The sequence below is a fragment of the Cupressus sempervirens genome, chromosome 3 (genome assembly GCF_028749045.1).
Source record: "Cupressus sempervirens isolate cs-2001-9-10 chromosome 3, ASM2874904v1, whole genome shotgun sequence".
In the NCBI taxonomy this organism is placed as follows: domain Eukaryota; kingdom Viridiplantae; phylum Streptophyta; class Pinopsida; order Cupressales; family Cupressaceae; genus Cupressus; species Cupressus sempervirens.
Window position 1 is genome coordinate 56,436,192 of NC_143120.1, and position 18,465 is coordinate 56,454,656.

Here is an 18,465-nt window from a genome sequence, read left to right on the forward strand (position 1 = left end):
TAAACAGCGTAGCATGCCCCCTTGCTTCAAAGAAGCATTTTCCTCAATGCTAACCAAGTGTGGATTCTTTTGAATGAACTACTCATCCTCTCATGCGGCCTCTTCAACTAGTAAGTTCTTCCATTGGATGAGATATTGAGTTCGGGTTCTGTTCCTTAGCTTCTTCACACTTGTTTGAGCAATGTACTCTAGTTCCAAAATTATTCCTCCTTCTTCATCAAGTTTCGGTAGTACTATTTGAGTAGGAATATTCTGCCCAATTACCTTCTTCAAATAAGACACATGAAAAACTAGATGTATCTTTGTCGTGGGTTACAACTCAAGCTTCTAGGAAACACTACCAATCTTTTTCATGATTTGGTATGGTCAATAATATCTTAGAGACAACTTATTATTCTTTATATGTTGCTTCATTAAGATTTATTTATAAGGTTGCAACTTGAAGAAGATCCAGTCCCCAACTTCAAAATTTCTTTGACTATGATGTTGGTCTACTTGTTCTTTCATTCAATTTTGAGCCATAGCTAAATTCTCCTTGAGTCCTAAAAGTACTTGTTGTTGATGAAGCAAGTGGTCCTCTTCTACTTGAACTCTTGGTGACACCTTTAATGATGATGTGATGAACCGAGGTTGATAGCCATAAAGTGCCAAAAATGGAAACATTTTTGATGATCTATGACAAGATGTATTATACCACCATTCTACAAGAGGTAACCAATCTACCCATTGAGATTTTTTTTTGAAGTGAAACAACGTAGATATCCTTCCAACATTTATTAACAACCTTAATTTTCCCATCTGATTAAGGATGGTATGAAGAACTATAAGCCAATTGAGTATCCAAAGATGAGAACAAATATTTCCAGAAGTGACCAATAAATAAAGGATCATGATCACTAACAATAACCTTAGGTGTACCATGTAGCTTTTTTATATGCTCCAAGAAAACTTTTACCACTATACTTGTTGTAAAACGATGTAATAATAAAATGAAATGTGCATATTTAATGAGGTGATCAACTACAACCATGATGACATTATGACCTTTAGATTTGGGAAGCCCTGCAATGAAGTCCATGTATACCTCTTCCCAATGTTGGCTAGCAATGGATAAAGCTTGCAAGACACCTGGCATCTTAATTGTTTCCCCCTTATTTCTTTGGCAAACCAAACATTCAACCACAAATTTTTGAGCATCACCTTTCGGCCCTTCCCAAAAAAAATGTTGCTTCACGCGATGATATGTCTTCAAAAATCCTAAATGACCACCAACTGGGGACTCATGTAGTTCTTTGAGAATCTTGTGTTTAAGAGTGGAATATTCGTAGAGATAAAAGTGCTCTTTATACCAAAGAATATCCCCCTTTAAACAAAACTTATCTAAGCCGCTAGGCTCAATTTTTATTTGTTGGATGAGATTATTTGTTGCGACCTCATTTTGCCACTCTTCTTTGGCTTCTACCACCAAGTTTTCTTGTAAGATTAAAAGGGCACACAATAAGGCTTCATATTTTTCATCCCTCCTAGAAAATGCATTGACCATAATATTTTCCTTCCCTTTGTTGTTTACAATTTCAATATCATATCCCAACATCTTAGTGACCCATTTTTATTGCTCTTCTAACGATTGTCTTCATTCCAAAAAAATATTTAGGCTATCATGATTTGTCTTAATCTTGAAGTGTTGACCCATTAAATAAGGCCTTTAATTTTTAACTAGATGAACAATTGCTAGAATTTCCTTCTCATAAAATAGGTTTGATTTGATTTTTTCCTTCTAATTGACAACCCGTAAAAGCAATTTGTCAACCTTCTTGCATGAGAACTACTTCTAACCCATTCCTAGAAGCATTGCATTCCACAATGAATTCCTTGGTGAAGTCTGGACAGGCAAAAAATGTAGTTATACACATAGCCTTCTTCAATTTCTCAAATGATACATTAGAAAATTCATTCCAATAAAAAGAATTCTTCTTCAACAAAGTCGTAAGGTGTGCTGCTATATGACCATAATTGTTCCCAAACCTTCTATAGTATCCTATCAATCCCGAAAAACCTCTCAACTTCTCAATAGTTTTTGGAATAGGCCATTCCATCAAAGACTTAATTTTGTTAGGGTCAACCTTTACTCCATGTGAAACTATGTGTCCAAAATACTCCACCTGCTTAAGATAAAAAGTACACTTGGATGGCTTAGCATAGAGTGGATCATATTCAATAATTGTAATTCTTAATCTATATGTTGCAAATGCTCTTCCCAAGTCTTGATGTAAATTAATATGTAATCAAAAATGACTAATACAAACTTTCTCAAGAACTTCATAAAATGAAAATCATCAAAATTTTGAATGTAGCTGGTGCATTGACAAGACCGAATGGCATTACCAAAAATTCATAATGACCCTCATCAGTTCAAAATGTTGTCTTACAAATATCTTCCTCCTTAACCTGAATCTGGTGATAACCTGGTCTAATATCTAACCTAGTAAAATGCATAGCCCTATTTTAATTTATCTAGAAGATCATCAATGACTAGAATAGGAATCTTATCTTTACCAGTGTACTTGTTCAGCACTATATAACCTAGACACATACGCCAAGTTTCATCCTTCTTACGCATCAACACAACAGGTGAGGAGTAAGCACTTTGGTTATGCCTGATAATTCCTACCTCTAGCATTTCCTCAACAAATTTCTTAATCTCACTTTTTTGTATGTGTGGGTACCTATAAGGACTGTTGTTTGGTGGTTGCCTCCTTGGAACTAGATGTATGACATGGTCATGATCCCTCTTAAGAGGAAGTCCTTTAGGCATATCTGAAGGAATCACTGAGTGATGATCAATTAATGCTTGTAAACTTGCATGAGTAAATGCATAAGATTGGCAGACTTCTACTAAACATAGTTGGGACATAAATCCATCTGCAACTTTCTTAAGAAACTTCTGTATTTGATGAGAGCTTACCATCAGTAGGGATTTTTCCTTCAATCCCCAAAACAATATCTGCTACACCAATGGATATTGCATACATTGGGGTATCAAGTTGATAATCTCCCATGGATAATTTGATGATATGACACTTCCTTAACAACTAATTGTGCCCCCATTTGCAATCAAAACCTAAAACTCCAAAGATGGATATATAAAATAATTTAGAAGAGTTGCCAACATTGTGCTGATGAAATTAGGAGTACTACCTGAGTCGATCAACACTATTACTTTTTGCTTCTTTAAGAAACCAACTACCTTGAGAGCTTGTGGTACACTGAAACCTGAAACTGCATGACAAGAATTTATGGGTTGATGTCATGTCCCCTTTTCAAATAATTAAAAATAATAATCTTTGCTAAGGCAGGCAGGCCCAAAAAGGTGAAGTTTTGGAAAAAGGGAATAATCTTTTGGAAGCTAATGGACTAATAAATGAAGATTATTATTAAAATATGTTTTATTAACCCCTCTTAGATGTGAATTAGAGTTATGCCCTCTTTTAAGGGGTTTGGAGGCATTTTGGGCTGATTCCAGAACTTGATTTTTGCTATTTTTTTGTTATTCTTCAGAGGCTGCCAAACCTATGGAGAAGGAGACCCAACAACGGGAGTTTGTAGGTTTCCAGAGAGACCCAAGAACGGGAGTTTCTAGGTTTCTAGGAAGGCTAAGGATGGAAGTTTGAAGCCATTCCATGTGCATGCTCATGCAGAGTTTGCCTTTGTGCTAAACAGTGCAGATTTGTGGATTTTCGGGTGTATATTTTGTAAGAGTTTGGTGTTTCCAGTTGAGTATTTCATATCAGTTTGGGTTGCTGCTGTATATCAGACTTTTAAATGTTAAAATAGAGCTGAAAATATGTATTTGGATATCATTATACTTCTGTGATAGATTATTAAGTTTTTGTGGTGATTCCAGGCTATTTTGTGCTATTTTCGGGAGCCCGATGAGCATTTTTTTGTCCTCCGTTTGGGAGCTATTGTGTGCATGTTATACAGATCTGGAAATGTCATTTTATAGGCTGTTATGCTGCTCAAATTTCTGTAAAAATGTCCACTTTCAGATTTATTAATAATAGGTGAAGCTGTAAAGCTTTTGGCACTATTTCTGGCATACCCGATTTGGGGTTTATTGAGAAATTGGTGGATCTTTGTGATATTAGTTGTTTGATCTTGAAAATCTGCTTAGAGGTTGGAAATATCATACAAAACCAGTAAAGGGACATTTCAATTGAGAATCATATGATTCCTCACCTTACTACTTATCCTCCTCTAATATTGGCTCATCCTCTTCTTCCTCACTTGGACCTTCAATATAGACCAATTTCTTTTCACTACATTTATGTCCTCGACTATATTTCCTATCACAACTAAAACACAACCCTTTTTCTTTTTTATACTCAATTTGTTGTTGAGTCAACCTAGTAGGTTGACGAAGAGAAGGTGTTATATATCCTTTTTCTCTTGTCACATTAGCCCCTTGCTTTCTAGGAATCAAGAACTTCTCCTCTACCCTGTGTGCCAATATAAAAGACTCACTTATTGAGCTGGGGAAAAACATGCATACCTCATGTTGAATGTGATGCTTGAGACCACTCTAGAATAAATAATTCAAGTTCTCTTTTGTAATTGTATCCACTCTTAAGGATAGATTTTTGAATTATAATCCTTAACTCATCTTATTTGTTGAAGCTTAGTTAGTTGGGTAAAGAAGTTTTCTATCACACTATTCCTATATTGTGCTTGGAGTAATTCTGTAAAAAATGACCATCATCCAGTGAGACTGTTTTTCCTCCTATGAGTACAAAGCCAATGATACCAAATGAATTGATCTGGTTCTAGATATAACGAAGCCATTGTGACCTTTTTCCATATGGGATTTGATGTACTTCAAAAAAATTCTCCATTTGATTTATCCATGTTAGAGGATCCTTGCCATCAAATTTTCACATATCCACCTTTGGAAAAAAATCCTAGATCCTGTAGGTTTAATAAAATTTGTGTCATTATTAGTCAACTTCAACATTTCACCTTGATTTCTTGAGAGCTCCTTCCTTGTTTCATTCATATAGGTGCTTAACATGCCTCGTGTATCTAATATATCTCCTCATGGGTCACACATAACCCTCTTAACCTCTTCCTTGAACTTACTTAGTTCCTCAATGGGATTACTTTCCTCTATTGTTTCCCAATCTTGATCAGAGGATTTCCTTGGTGTGGTAGCATTCTTTTTGCCTCCTGTTAAACGAATTGTCATAATTGAAACCAATATTTTTGAAATAAATCACACAAATGAAATGTAAGTTCTCTAATTTATTTATCTATTTTTTTACTCTAACTTACTAGGGCCAATATACCCTTACTTAGAAAAAAATCCAAATTTTCTTCTAGCAAATTTTCTCCCTTGGGAGAAAATTTTCCTAATTTTGCAATATCTTGCTTATTTTTTCTTCAATTCCTCCACGATTTGAAATTTAGGCTCCTCTAATATGTATTCAAAAACCCAATACAAGTTATACTACAATTCGGCAGGATATGACAGATATCAAAAATCTCAATAAATTATGTAGAAATAGTAATTATGTAATAATTTTCTCAAATTTGCTCCAATTTCATTGAATTTTGGACTACATCTTATTTAATATCATCTTAAAAAACCCTTTAAAAAAATTTCAAAAATTTACTAAAATCTGAAAGTTATACTCTTCCCAAAATCGACCCAATCTTAAGAAAAAATCTTGCCTCTATGGTGCCAAAATCATGCTCTCGTACCACTTGTAATGAAAAAACTTGCACAATCGAAACAATAATATGAAATATTATATAAATACTTGACAATAACTGAGAGTAATACGCCACTTTTAGGGGGCAACCTCCAAATATCTCCAATGACAACACACTTAACAATATGACATTGAAATAAGACTCACAACCTCCTATATGTACCTAATTATGCTTAGGTTGAATACACACAACCCTACATAACACCTAGGCCAACCTACCTACCTAATTAAACAAAAACGATAATATAACTTGATTAAGGATTCAGAAAGCCACAAGTTGACTATTCATAACCCTATATACACCAATATTAAGGGCATAGCAATCCCCAAAGAAGATGTCCAACCCCATACCAAATAACCACACAACGGAAACACAACAAAAAATCAACAACAATGCAATATCTAATACCAAATCATAGCTCTTTATTCATAACATAACTAATTACATACAATATGTCGTGTTGTAAGACATTCCAAAAAATTACAATATCATTTCTGGAAGATCCCACAAGATCCAACTAACAATCTCAATCCCAATCTCATCTAGTCCAAATTCACAATTGGATAAGAACACCAAAAAGAATCCACACCTATACCCTCAAATCCACCAAGCAATCCTCTAGTTCTCAAACCGCAACTACTAGCTCTTCAAAATTTGCATCCTCTTCTCCAAGACTGATCCTCTTTATCCCCATAAAGACTCTACAAGACCCCCAACTTATACCCAACTAAGCCTCAAGTTAGTCCAATTCATTACAAACAAAATTAAATCCCTCACGTTAAATAAATATTGACCCATAAGCTAGCTACAACACAAATTAAATATTCCTACATAAATTAAATACTAACGATCAAACTACAAACAATTTGGCACCAAAAGGAACTAAGACCAAAATGAGTGTCACCAAAACCAAGTCAAGCTTGAGTAAATTCACAAGAATCGTCGAGCTCCAAAAAAATTGTAGAGCTCAAAGACCATGTTGAGCTCCAAGACCATGACGAACTCCCAAGCATCTCCAAGCATAACAATGCATCTCAAGCTCAAAGACCATCTCAACCTCCCAAGCATAAACTATGCCAAAATAGTGATTGAGCACGACTCCTTTGGTGACCGAGTCCACAAGTACAAACCAAAATACCTCCAACATGGAGGATTTCAAGAAATCCTAGGATTCTCCTATATCAGACACCCCAACTTCGAAAAGATTTTCTAGTAGCTATAACATCTTTTGTGATTCAACACATAAATCCCAAACTTGTTCTTCACATATATTTCCTCCAAGCCTTCAACTTCTACATTATATCCCTTATTCTTCTTTTGTTTCTTTACATCCATCATCACTATGCTATAAGTCTACGTGCCATATTGATCTCCAACATTCTCAAAATTTGTCAACTCAACTCGGCTACCAACACATAGGTTTCTCCTACCGATCCATTCATTCTATATACAAATCAAGGGAAACATCCTGCCACCTTTCTCAATAGTAAACACATTCTTGACATAACAATGCACAACCCTACAATCATACTACCAAGGTCTACCAAGCAACAAACAACAACTATTCAGTTCCTCAATATCACAAAACACTTTATCCTTATACTTCCCAGTCTACAAATCAACAAGGTACTACTCCATCACTTTGTAAGCATGACCACCTTGCAACCAGCCAATCCTATAACGATAAGGATGTTTCACTCTCTTCAAACCAAGTTTGTGAATCATCTCCTCAATGACAAGATTATTAGTACTATCACCATCCACAATCACCTTGCATACTTTTCCACCAGACATACAACAAGTCCTCAACCAACTAGTCCTCTAACAAGAATCCAATGTTCTTTGACTAATTAGTTCTCTTCGAGCTAAACAATTCTCTTCTTGCTCAAGTTGACTCTCCTAGACTACAACCTCATTCTCCATAGTAGTTGTTCTACCAAGTGGACATTCAAAAGATCTATGCCCTTCTTTCCCACATTTGAAACAATTACCACTAAACCCACATCCACCTATCCTTTTCTTTTGAACAACAAGTTTTTCCTTCTCCTTTCCTCTACCATTACCTTAAGATTTCCTCTTCAACGTATCTTTTTCCTTTAGAGATACTAATAAGCATCCTCAACTGAACTAATATTCAGCATACCAACCTCACCTTGAATATTTAATCTTAAACTATTAATGGACCGAACTACATTTTCCTTTGAATATTCTCTATGACTAGAGCAAATAGTCAACTTGTGGAACTCCTAGGTATAATCTTTCATAGTCATATCTTTCTATTTTAGATTCTACAACCTTTTAAACAACTCAAGTTCATAATTAGCAAGAATCAACTTAGCCTTTAGCTTAGACACCATCAACCTCCATCTAGTGATCTTCATCTCGCCTTCCTCCTCTCTATCTATTTGCAATTCCTTCCACCAAAGAGCAGCATGTTCATTCAACTTAGTTTGTACCAACCTCACTCTCAGTGGTTACTCAATATCCTCAACCTCAAAGTAGTCTTCCAATTCACCAATCCAATCAATCAAGTCTTTTGGAGTCAAAGTATCTGAGAAATTAGAAACCTCCATCTTATGCTTCAGCTTCAAATGACATCCAGCCCTAGCAAACTAACTAGCCCTAATTCCAATAGGTCTCTCCACACGATGAGATTTGTCCTCACCACTACATCCAGAAACTTCAAATTCTCCATCAACTTCTTCATAACTACTTCAGTATCCACATGCCTAGATACACCACCAACAACACTCACAATTTCAGAAATCATGTCAATCTTCATCAATGCAATGTCAGATCTAAATTCTGCTCTAATCTTCTCTGAGATCCTTTCCTCCATAACATCACTAAGATAATCAATTTCCCTAGGGTCAAATTTTCTTAAAGGCATCTTCCAAAAATTTCATAAACCATAAGCAATAGATCCACAAATCCAGAAGATCATTCAGCTCTACTTATATAAATCTTCTCTACAAATCCTAGTGTAAACTACCACAATTTGACTGATTTGCCTACACAGTCAGGAAAACCTTGCTCTGAAACCACATGATGTAGTGCAAGGCATGAGAATCACCAAAAGAGATGTCCTAGCCCCGAAAAAATAATAACATAATGGAAACACAACAACAAAGCAACAGCAATGCAAGATTCGATATTGAATCACAACTCTTTATTTATAAGATAATTGATTACATGGAATATATCTAGTTGTACTCCAAATTAGGGCCAAATACAAATAGTAAATTACAATGTTAGTTCTACAAGATCCCATAAGATCCAACTTACAGTCTCAGTCACAATCTCAACTAGTCCAAATCTACAAATGTACAAGAATGCCAAGAAGAATCCACACTTGTACACTTAGGTCCAATTAGAAATCATCTGGTTCTCAAGTCATAGCTACTAGCTCTTCAAAACTTGCATCCTCTTCTCCAAGACCAATCCTCTTAATCCCCATAAATGTTCTACAAGACCCCCTTCTTTTACCCAGTAAACCCAAAAGTCGACCCAATTTATTAAAAACTAAATTAAATCCCTCACATTAAATATATGTTGAGCCACAAGTCAGCTAAATATAAATTAAATACCACTACATAAATTAAATACTAATATTTGGCTCATAGATAACTCGTCACCAACAAGAACTAAGACCAAACCATGTGTCAGCAGAGCCTAACAGAGCATGAGTAAATTCACAAGCATCACCGAGCTCCATAGACATTTCCTAGCTCCAACACCTTGCCGAGGTCCAAGACCATGTCGATCGCCCAAGCATTGTCAAGCATCACTATGTATGTCAAGCTCCCAAAGTATGTTTAGATCCGAGGCACATATGTTCCCAATAACAATAGAGTACCACTCCTTTGGTGTCCGAGTCCTCAACTACAAACCAAAATCACTCCAACATGTAGGTTAGCAAGGAAGCCTACAAGGCTCCTTTATCAGAAATGATAGAAAAACTAAAATTGGAGAACATACCCCACCCAAATCCCTCCCATGTCTCTTGGTTAACGAAAGGATAACAAACCCTTATAAACAAACAGGATTGGCTAGATTTTTCAATCAAAGACTACATTTGTGATGTTGTAGACACGGATATCTATCAACTTTTGCTACAAAATCCTTGATAGTATGACCTAAAGACCAAACATGATAGTGTCACTAATAAGTATCAAATCAATCAAGTGGTCATAAGTATAACCTAATCCCTCATCCTGACCCTCACCAAGAGAAGCCAAAGGACTAGTTAGTCATCATGGTAGGAAAATAAGAAATGATAAACACTATACAAGATTCTAGGATAGGGTATGCCCTAATCCTCAAACAAGACATGAAAGCAGTCTTCAAAGAAGTACCCAAAGAAGTTGATGGTCTACTACAGAAGCCTAAAGGAATACTTGTAGGGGACACACTAGATGAACTCCTACTATTAAGGGACATCTCACACTAGGTAGACTTCATACTAGGTGCTTCTCTACCAAATAAAGTTGCTTACAAACTCACTTCTGATCAGAATACAGAGGTTTCTAAACAAATCAATGATTTGTTGGTAAAAGGACTCATAAAATAGAGTCTCAGCCCTTGTGCAGTCCCTAGTGTTTTGGCCCCTAGAAAGGATAGAAAGTGGAGACTATGCACTAAATCTATAGAAATAAGCAAAAAAACAATCAAGTATAGGTTCCCTATACCTAGAATTAAAGATCTATTAGACCAACTTCGAGGACCATGCTAGTTTTCAAAAATAGAACTTAAATAAGGCTATCATCAGATAAGGATAAGACAAGGAGATGAGTAGAAAACATAATTTAAAACCAATGAACGATTATATGAATGGCTTGCAATGCCATTTGGTTCTAGCAATGCCCCTAGTACCTTCATGAGGTTGATCAATGAAGTGCTTCATGACTTCATAGGCAAGTTTTTTGTGCTCTATATAGATGACATATTGATCTTCAGCAGAACCAAGAAAAATATACGGAATACCTGGAACAAGCCCTTCAAAGGTTGCATGAGAAGAACCTAGAAAAATGTACATTTCTATAGATAGAGTTGACATTTTTTGGTTTTGCAATCTCTAAGGGTCATTTGAAAATGGATTGTGAAAACATAGAGACTATCATCAATTGGCCAACACCTAAGACCTCAGGGGAAGTTAGGAGCTTCTATCGATTGTCAACATTTTATTGAAAAAAATTTAAGAATTTTAGTCACATTTGACCACCCTTACTTCAAGTTCATACAATCAAAGGTGGGAAGAAAATAAAATTTTAGTGGACTACACAAGTATATGAATCTTTTGAATATTTGAAGGGAATAGTAGCACAATACCCCATGTTGGCACTTCCTACCTTCAACAAGTTATTTGTAATGGAGACTGATGCTAGCAACCTTGCCATAGGTACAATCCTCAATCAAGAGGAAAGATCCGTAACCTTCTTCTCTGAAAAACTTAATGATGCCAAGAAGTATAGTACCTATCACCAAGAACTATATGACATGGTTTAGGCCCTCAATAAATCAAAGCACTACTTTCTTCCTAAATAATTCATTCTCTATACAGATGATCATGCACTAAGTTTCCTCAACAATCAAGACAAGTTAAGTTGCAGGCATATTAAGCGAGTTGAACAAGTCCAAGCCTTCATGTTCTTTATAAAACACAAAAAAGGAACTACAAACAATGTAGCAATTGCTTTTAGCAGGAGAGTCAATTTGGTTGAAGAAATGCAGGTATAAAGCATGGGAATTAAAGCATTCAAACACCTATACAAAGAGTATCCAGATGTTGGTAACATCCATAAGGTTTTCCCTACTATATCTCATACCTATAACACCACATACTCTAAATATTTTTTGCAAAATGACCTTTTTTTCTAGGGAGGTTAGCTTTGTATTTCAAGATCCTCCTTGAGGAAAAATTTGATCAGAGAAACTCATTGTGGCGCATTAGGAGGTCACGTTGGGATTGATAAGACAATAGAACTACTAAGAAGAAACTACCATTGGCCTAAACTACCCACTAATGTCAGAAAATTATTGACACATGCACTATTCGCCAAAGAGCCAAAGGAGTCAAAATAAACCAAGGTCTTTACCAGCCTTTGCCAATTCTAATAACGCCATGGGGCAGTGTGAGTATGGATTTTGTTTTAGGTTTCCCAAGAACTAAACAAGGTTTTGATAGTATTTTTGCCATAGTTGACTGAATCAAAAAAATGGCTCACTTTGTTCCTTTTAAAAGCTTTAATGATGGTTCACATATTGCCAACCTATTCTTTATGGAAGTGGTCAAGATTCATGGAATTCCAACATCCATTATCTCAAAAAGAAAAGAGAAATTTTAAGGTCATTTTTGGAGAACCTTATGCAAAAAGTTGGAAACAAACCTCAATATCGCTTCTACCTACCATCCACAAACAGATGGGTGGACTGAAGTGATAAACAGGTCTTTAGGGAACCTTCTAAGGTGTCTAAGCAAACACCATGGAAAAACATGAGATGATATCCTCCCTTAAGCAGAATTTTCCTTTATTGACTCAATAAACAGATCAACAGGGAAGACACCATTCCAAATAAACTATGGACTTCATCCTAGAGGAGTCATGGAGTTAAGAGCTTTACCTAATTAATTTAAAGTTAGTGCACAAGCTGAAGAACTATCCATGTGGATCAAGAAGATTCATGAGCAAGTGAAGGATAAGCTAAATAAGAACAATGCAATGTATAAGCAGCAAGAAGACAAGAAGAAAATGCATATTGCTTTCAATGAAGGAGATCAAGTATGGGCATATCTGAACAAAGCAAGGCTACCGAAGGGACACACCAAATTGTGGATTGGAAAGATTGGACCATGTAAGATATTGGACAAATTTGGGGAAAATGCATATGAAATTTCATTGCCCCTAGCCATTTCAATATCTCCTATTTTAAATGTTTGTGATCTCACCCCTTTCAAAGGTGATGTATGAACTAATTATTTAATTCATGATACTAATGATGTACATGAAAAATGGATTGAAGACTTCCCACCTAGCCAACCATTATAGTTGGATAAGATTCTAGATTACAAGGTGGTTAAACAAACAAGGTAGAAGACCTATACAAATACTTGGTTAGATGGAAGGGTCTTCCTAATAGAGATACTACATGGATGAGTGAAGAATACATTGCTAAACATGTCACATCTTTTCAACAACTGCTGTAAAGTGGTACTTGAGTTTTTCAAAGAAGGGAGTATGGTGCAGGAGCACCTATTCCTCAACTCTCCAAACCAACTACTACAAGAAGCTCTTCATGAGTTTCACTCAAGGGAATTCATCCCTAAGAGTCTTATGTAACTACTAGAGTTAGTGTTTTATTTGAAATAAGCTTACTTGTAAGGCCTATTCACCATTGTACTTTTATAAACCATGGGTTTTTTACTTTAGTCATTAGGCACATCTTAGTCCTAAGATGGGGTAGGTGTGCTCTTAGGTTTCTAGTCACTTTTAGGCACCTAGGACACTAGAGGAAGCTCCTAGTATGGCTATAGTGTCTTCATATTGCCCTTTCAGGTGGGTGGAAGATAGAGTATGTAACTTACAATTTGAAATCAATAAAAACTCCCTATTTTCCTTGTAATTGTGTTGCAACACGTGTGTATAGACTAGTATAGATTGGCACAAGAAAATGAATGACTGGTTCAACATTTGGGTTGATCTAGGAAACCAATGAAATTAGTTTGAAGGGCTGAACTGGTCGTTGTCAAAAGTTATTCATACATCTTTCTTGGGTGCACCAAAACCCTTATTCTATTGCAAGTTTTCACCAAAAATGCCCTAGCATACTTTTCCACTATGGGAACTTCATGCCACTTAGGAAATTACAAGATAGGTGGGTCTACTATAGGATTCTGCAAGATTGGGAGATCGGGATTGAGTTTCCTATTTTTGTAACCTAGCCCTAGACCAAACATCTCTATGTGTTTGGTTCAAAAAATCAGACATTGAAGTGTCAGGGGCACTTTGGTGATGGATAAAATATGTTTGATGGTGGATTTTAATCTCTTACAGATCCCTCCAAGTATCTCAATTGTTGGCTAAGCCTGGATAATAGACTAGGATGGACTTCCTTCACAAACATAACCAACTAGGCCTATTAGCATTATTTTCCACATTTAGGGTTTGGTGATCATCTAATTGATTATGAGTCTAAAACCTTGGAATCTAAAACAACTTTCAAAAGGGTGTCTAAGTATTCACTTTTTTTGTAACGTCCTTTGGAGAAGTTTCAAAATAAGTTCAAATTTCCTTACTTGGAGGACTAATTTGGGCAGCCAAGCCTAAAAGCCGAAATTGTTTTTTCTAATCTTGGGCATAAGATAGATTATTGTAACCCATTATTTTAAGATTGTAGATTTTACAGAACCTTTCCACTCCCCTTACAACACATAGGTTCCATTTTAACTAAATTCCAAGTATTTGGTATTGTCATGCTAAGAGACTAGTTGTACTCTTCAGAGTGCCAAGTTTGATGTTTTACTTGTAGGATTGTACAAAGGTGTAGAGCCCTCTCTCAAGACCATTCTGACATAGGCAAAGGGTGAATAACTAGGGCCAAAGGCTCACCCAGTTATCCAAACCACCCTGCACGAGTTCACACAACAGAAGCAAACACAAAGAACAACCAAAGGAGGAAGAAGAGTGAAATACTTTTATTGATTCATCAAAATATCTTCATACATGCCTAGTTGTAAGGCCTTCTGGGTTACGGCCAATTACAAATACATTCACATTCAAAGATCCAACTACAAATTCGCACTTTTAATTCTGCTCTAATCTTCTTCTCCCAAAAACTTGCCTAACTCTAAGCCTAAACACTCTATATATACTTCCCAAAACGGCTTACAAATCATTCTAGAATCGTTACATAAGAGGAGGGCCGACCCAACAATGGTCTGGACACATCCCAAGAAAAGATCTTAACATAAATGTCACGATCAAAAATAAATCTCACAAGTCGGCTCACAGAATCACGTCCAACTACTGACACTCGGCATACACTAGGTAACTCGGCACATGAAGAGCGCTACAATAACTTCTCACTAGCTAAGTGCTATACTAACTTGGCACCAACTAAGTGCTGCAATAACTCAGCACCAACTAAGTGCTACAATAACTTGGCACATCAAGAGTGCTACAGTAACTAGGCACATGAAGAGTGCTACAGTAACTCGACACCAACCAAGTGCTACAATAGCTCAACACATGAAGAGTGCTACAGTAACTTGGCACCAACTTGCAAAATGAAAAAAAATTGAGCAGGATAATAAGGCGACCCAAGATGCTCCTGTATCACATTTTGGCGTCTAGAAGAAGATACAAGGCCACACCACATCAAAATTGCCTATTCGAGGGAGAGCTATAGATCACATGCATTGACAAGTTGACCTTATGCTGCGATCACAACATTGTCAATTCACACTATCCTACAAAAAAGTCAATTTTAATAAATAGTTTGACCTATTTTTACTTTTTGTTCTTCATCTCAAAGAAGCCTAGGAGTCCACAAGGGTTTCATGTCATCGTGTAAAACCTTGAATACTCCTAGTTGAGTATATGAGATCAAATCTAAAATACTGACAATTATGTTCTCACAAGTCCTCAACTAAGTTATAGCATTTATTTCACTGCACGTTAGTATAAAGCCTAGGAAGAAGAAAGTGTTTATATTAGAAAAAGTAATCCATTGTCATGTTGGGAATAACCTTGACATTTGTAAGTATGTAAAGTGTAATAATTTTATGGCATCAACGATACTTAGAATAAACAAAATAGTGTATAGTAAGGATTAAGTGCATACCTTTTGATCTCTTGTATTGCTATCAAAATATATTTTAAAAATGGGGAGAAGCCTTTGCAAGAGACATTTTTAAAGACCTCTTGAGCTCTTGTAATTGAAGGTAAATAATACTAAAACTTAGTTGTCATCATGAGAATTTTAATTTAATTGATTCGAAAGATACATTTATCTCTCTACAATACTTTGGAATCAAATTACATTAATTTAACACTGCTTATATTGAAACCTATTGTTCTCCTTGTCCACCATTAAACGATCATTTTAGTGTACTCTACCACTACTTGTCAACTATTTTCGTATACTATTTCAATATAAAACTTTGTATTTCAAAGTTTACTATTATTTCTACTATTTTTATATAAATTCTTTGAATTATTTTAAAACAATATTTACCTTATAAAAGAATGTTAGATTGGCCAATTAAATAGATTATAATTGTTATGGTACTTTACTTCTCACTTATCAAGATCCCTTTAAAAAAACTGAAGACCTACCAAACATTCTCCGTTAAAGAATATAAAGGTACGACCTCTTTCATTAGTTTTTAAATAAAACCAATAAAAATATTAAAGAATAATATCATATTCATAAGGTGATAATGTTCTACCTTGACCTTTAGAGATCGAACATGCTCGAGCGACATTTTCTCCTGCAATATTCATATATCACGTTGTCCATAAGACTATAATATTGCTTAAATGCAATGTAGGACATAATGCAATTTTGTCCCTCAATATGATTTTTTTTTTTTTTTTTTAAAAGCAAAAGTTCATGTTAGACTAAAACGATATTCATGAAATTTAAAAGTTGGATTATCATTTACCTTCTTTGAGTGTATTTTCCTTACTCCGAGATTAATTTTCCTCTCAAGATGTTGCAAGTTCTTGAAATTTAACAATTCTAAATCTTCGCCAATCATATGTCTGTAATACAAAATATTTCTCAGTACCAAATAAGATACACTAATATTTAAATTTGAAAATATAAATTAAAAAATATATCATTAATTTAGAATACTTACTTGTACGCTTTTTCCAATTGTAGAATTCTTTTCTGTAAAACCTCCAATTCCAAACACAGTGACTGTTTTAAAGTAAAATGTCAATAATAATTTCTTTGCAAATTTGCCTTGATTCAAAAGAAAATGTTAATAGTTTCATTATCTACGAATAACTATTTCAAATAAATGTATAAATGTATTGAAAGCAATCTTCTTTATAGATTAGAAAAATATAAAATGTCTAAAATTTAGATACAAATATTTTGCGAACGGCTTAAACATCACACCTCGAATAACTATAATGTATAAATGTATTGAAAGCAATCTTCTTTATAGATTAGAAAAATATAAAATGTCTAAAATTTAGATACAAATATTTTGCGAACGGCTTAAACATCACACACTAGGCTTGATTCCTAGTGCAAAAGTGTTAAATAGTCAAAGTTTGACTTACTTTTCCAAGGTTGATTTCTTCCTTATTGTGTGATGTTTAACACTGGCCGATATTTTGTACATACAGTTCACTAATATTCTTTTGTTGCTGTTGTAAAATGTATACAAATATTTGCCAACTCTAACATAGAGATGACTGCCATAAAAAATGTTGAGTTCTCTTAAAAACTAACGCATTTCCTTCAACAATATATTCATTAAATCTTTCATAAAAGAAAATCCTTTTGGCATTAGAACTTTTTCGAGTATTTTTTCTTAAAAGAATTTTCCCAAAAACTTAAGATTTAAAAAATTACTTCTAAACAGTCATATTGTGTATGGGTTATCTAAGCGCAATGACTCATCCCTAAAAAAAAAACTATTTAAAAAAATAAAATAAAAAAATTGGTTGTGTTTGTTAAATTCAGTGTTGCTTCTCAAATTAAAGTAAATTAATTGTGCCTTTCAAATTAGAGGAAATTAATTGTGATGAAGTTTGGAGTTTCAAATGAATAAACATTATTTTAAAATAGAGAATGATTTAAGATTTTTATTTAAAATTTTATAGATGTAATAAAAATGTATCTAAATTAGTAGTTTATTTTTCAAATGTAAAATTTTTTATAGACTAGCAATATAATAACCATTCTACTCCAAGATTTTTTTAATATATTTGTAAAACAATTACAAATGATAGTCAAATATAAAAGATGGCGGTAAATAAAGCAATCGTAAATGGTAAATGAATTAGTTTCTACTTATGAGATTTATTTCCATACAATTATCTATCTTACATAGTATATAAACCATGATTTAAACAAGGCCCACATAGTGACTCTTTAAGGTTTTGATATAAGTATATTTATAATTTTATCTAGAAATATAATTATTTATTGATATTACCTATTGTTTATCATATGGTACTATTATATAATAAATTATAATATCAAAGCAATATTATTTTATAATAATCAATAATTTTTTTAAAAATTGATGAATAGACCATTTCCAGTCATTCAAAACTTTAAAAAAGGGTAGGATACAGGATCAACAATAAAATTTGATAAAAGATTAGATAATATAAATATATATTATATTTTATTATAGTGATTTAATGGTAAAAATTAATCTTAAAAATCTATAATTAGAAAAGTTAAAAATAACTCAAAAAATTACAATGATAAAATACAATAAAGTTTAAATAATATTTTATTAATATAATAATATAATTAATATATATAAATTGAAGACTCATAAATCCATATAAGACTTCAATTGAACCAACCAATTAAAAGTTAGAAAATTAATATAGAAAAATTATAGAGTCAGATAATTGTGATGTAATTTTTAAAAAGAAACAAATAAAATAAATATGATTGGTGTATTAGAACTTGTGTTAATAACTCCTTAAAGCAAACAATTTG

At 34.1% G+C, this 18,465-nt stretch overlaps 1 protein-coding gene across 3 annotated transcripts in view; it reads right to left on the reverse strand.

Annotated features, from left to right (window-relative positions):
* Window positions 1-18,465, reverse strand: part of LOC149564756 (MADS-box transcription factor 14-like) — a 315,466-nt gene that overhangs the window by 178,378 nt on the left and 118,623 nt on the right. For all 3 annotated transcript variants that reach the window (XR_016361930.1, XM_089818348.1, XM_089818347.1), the window contains exons 3-5: window positions 16,631-16,692; window positions 16,433-16,532; window positions 16,217-16,258 (exon numbers count right to left, since the gene is read on the reverse strand). Coding sequence is in view for 2 of the 3 variants with exons in the window: in XM_089818348.1 (XP_089674474.1) it covers window positions 16,217-16,258; window positions 16,433-16,532; window positions 16,631-16,692 (204 nt within the window). In the remaining variant the exon portion in view is untranslated. The remainder of the gene's footprint in view (window positions 1-16,216; window positions 16,259-16,432; window positions 16,533-16,630; window positions 16,693-18,465) is intronic.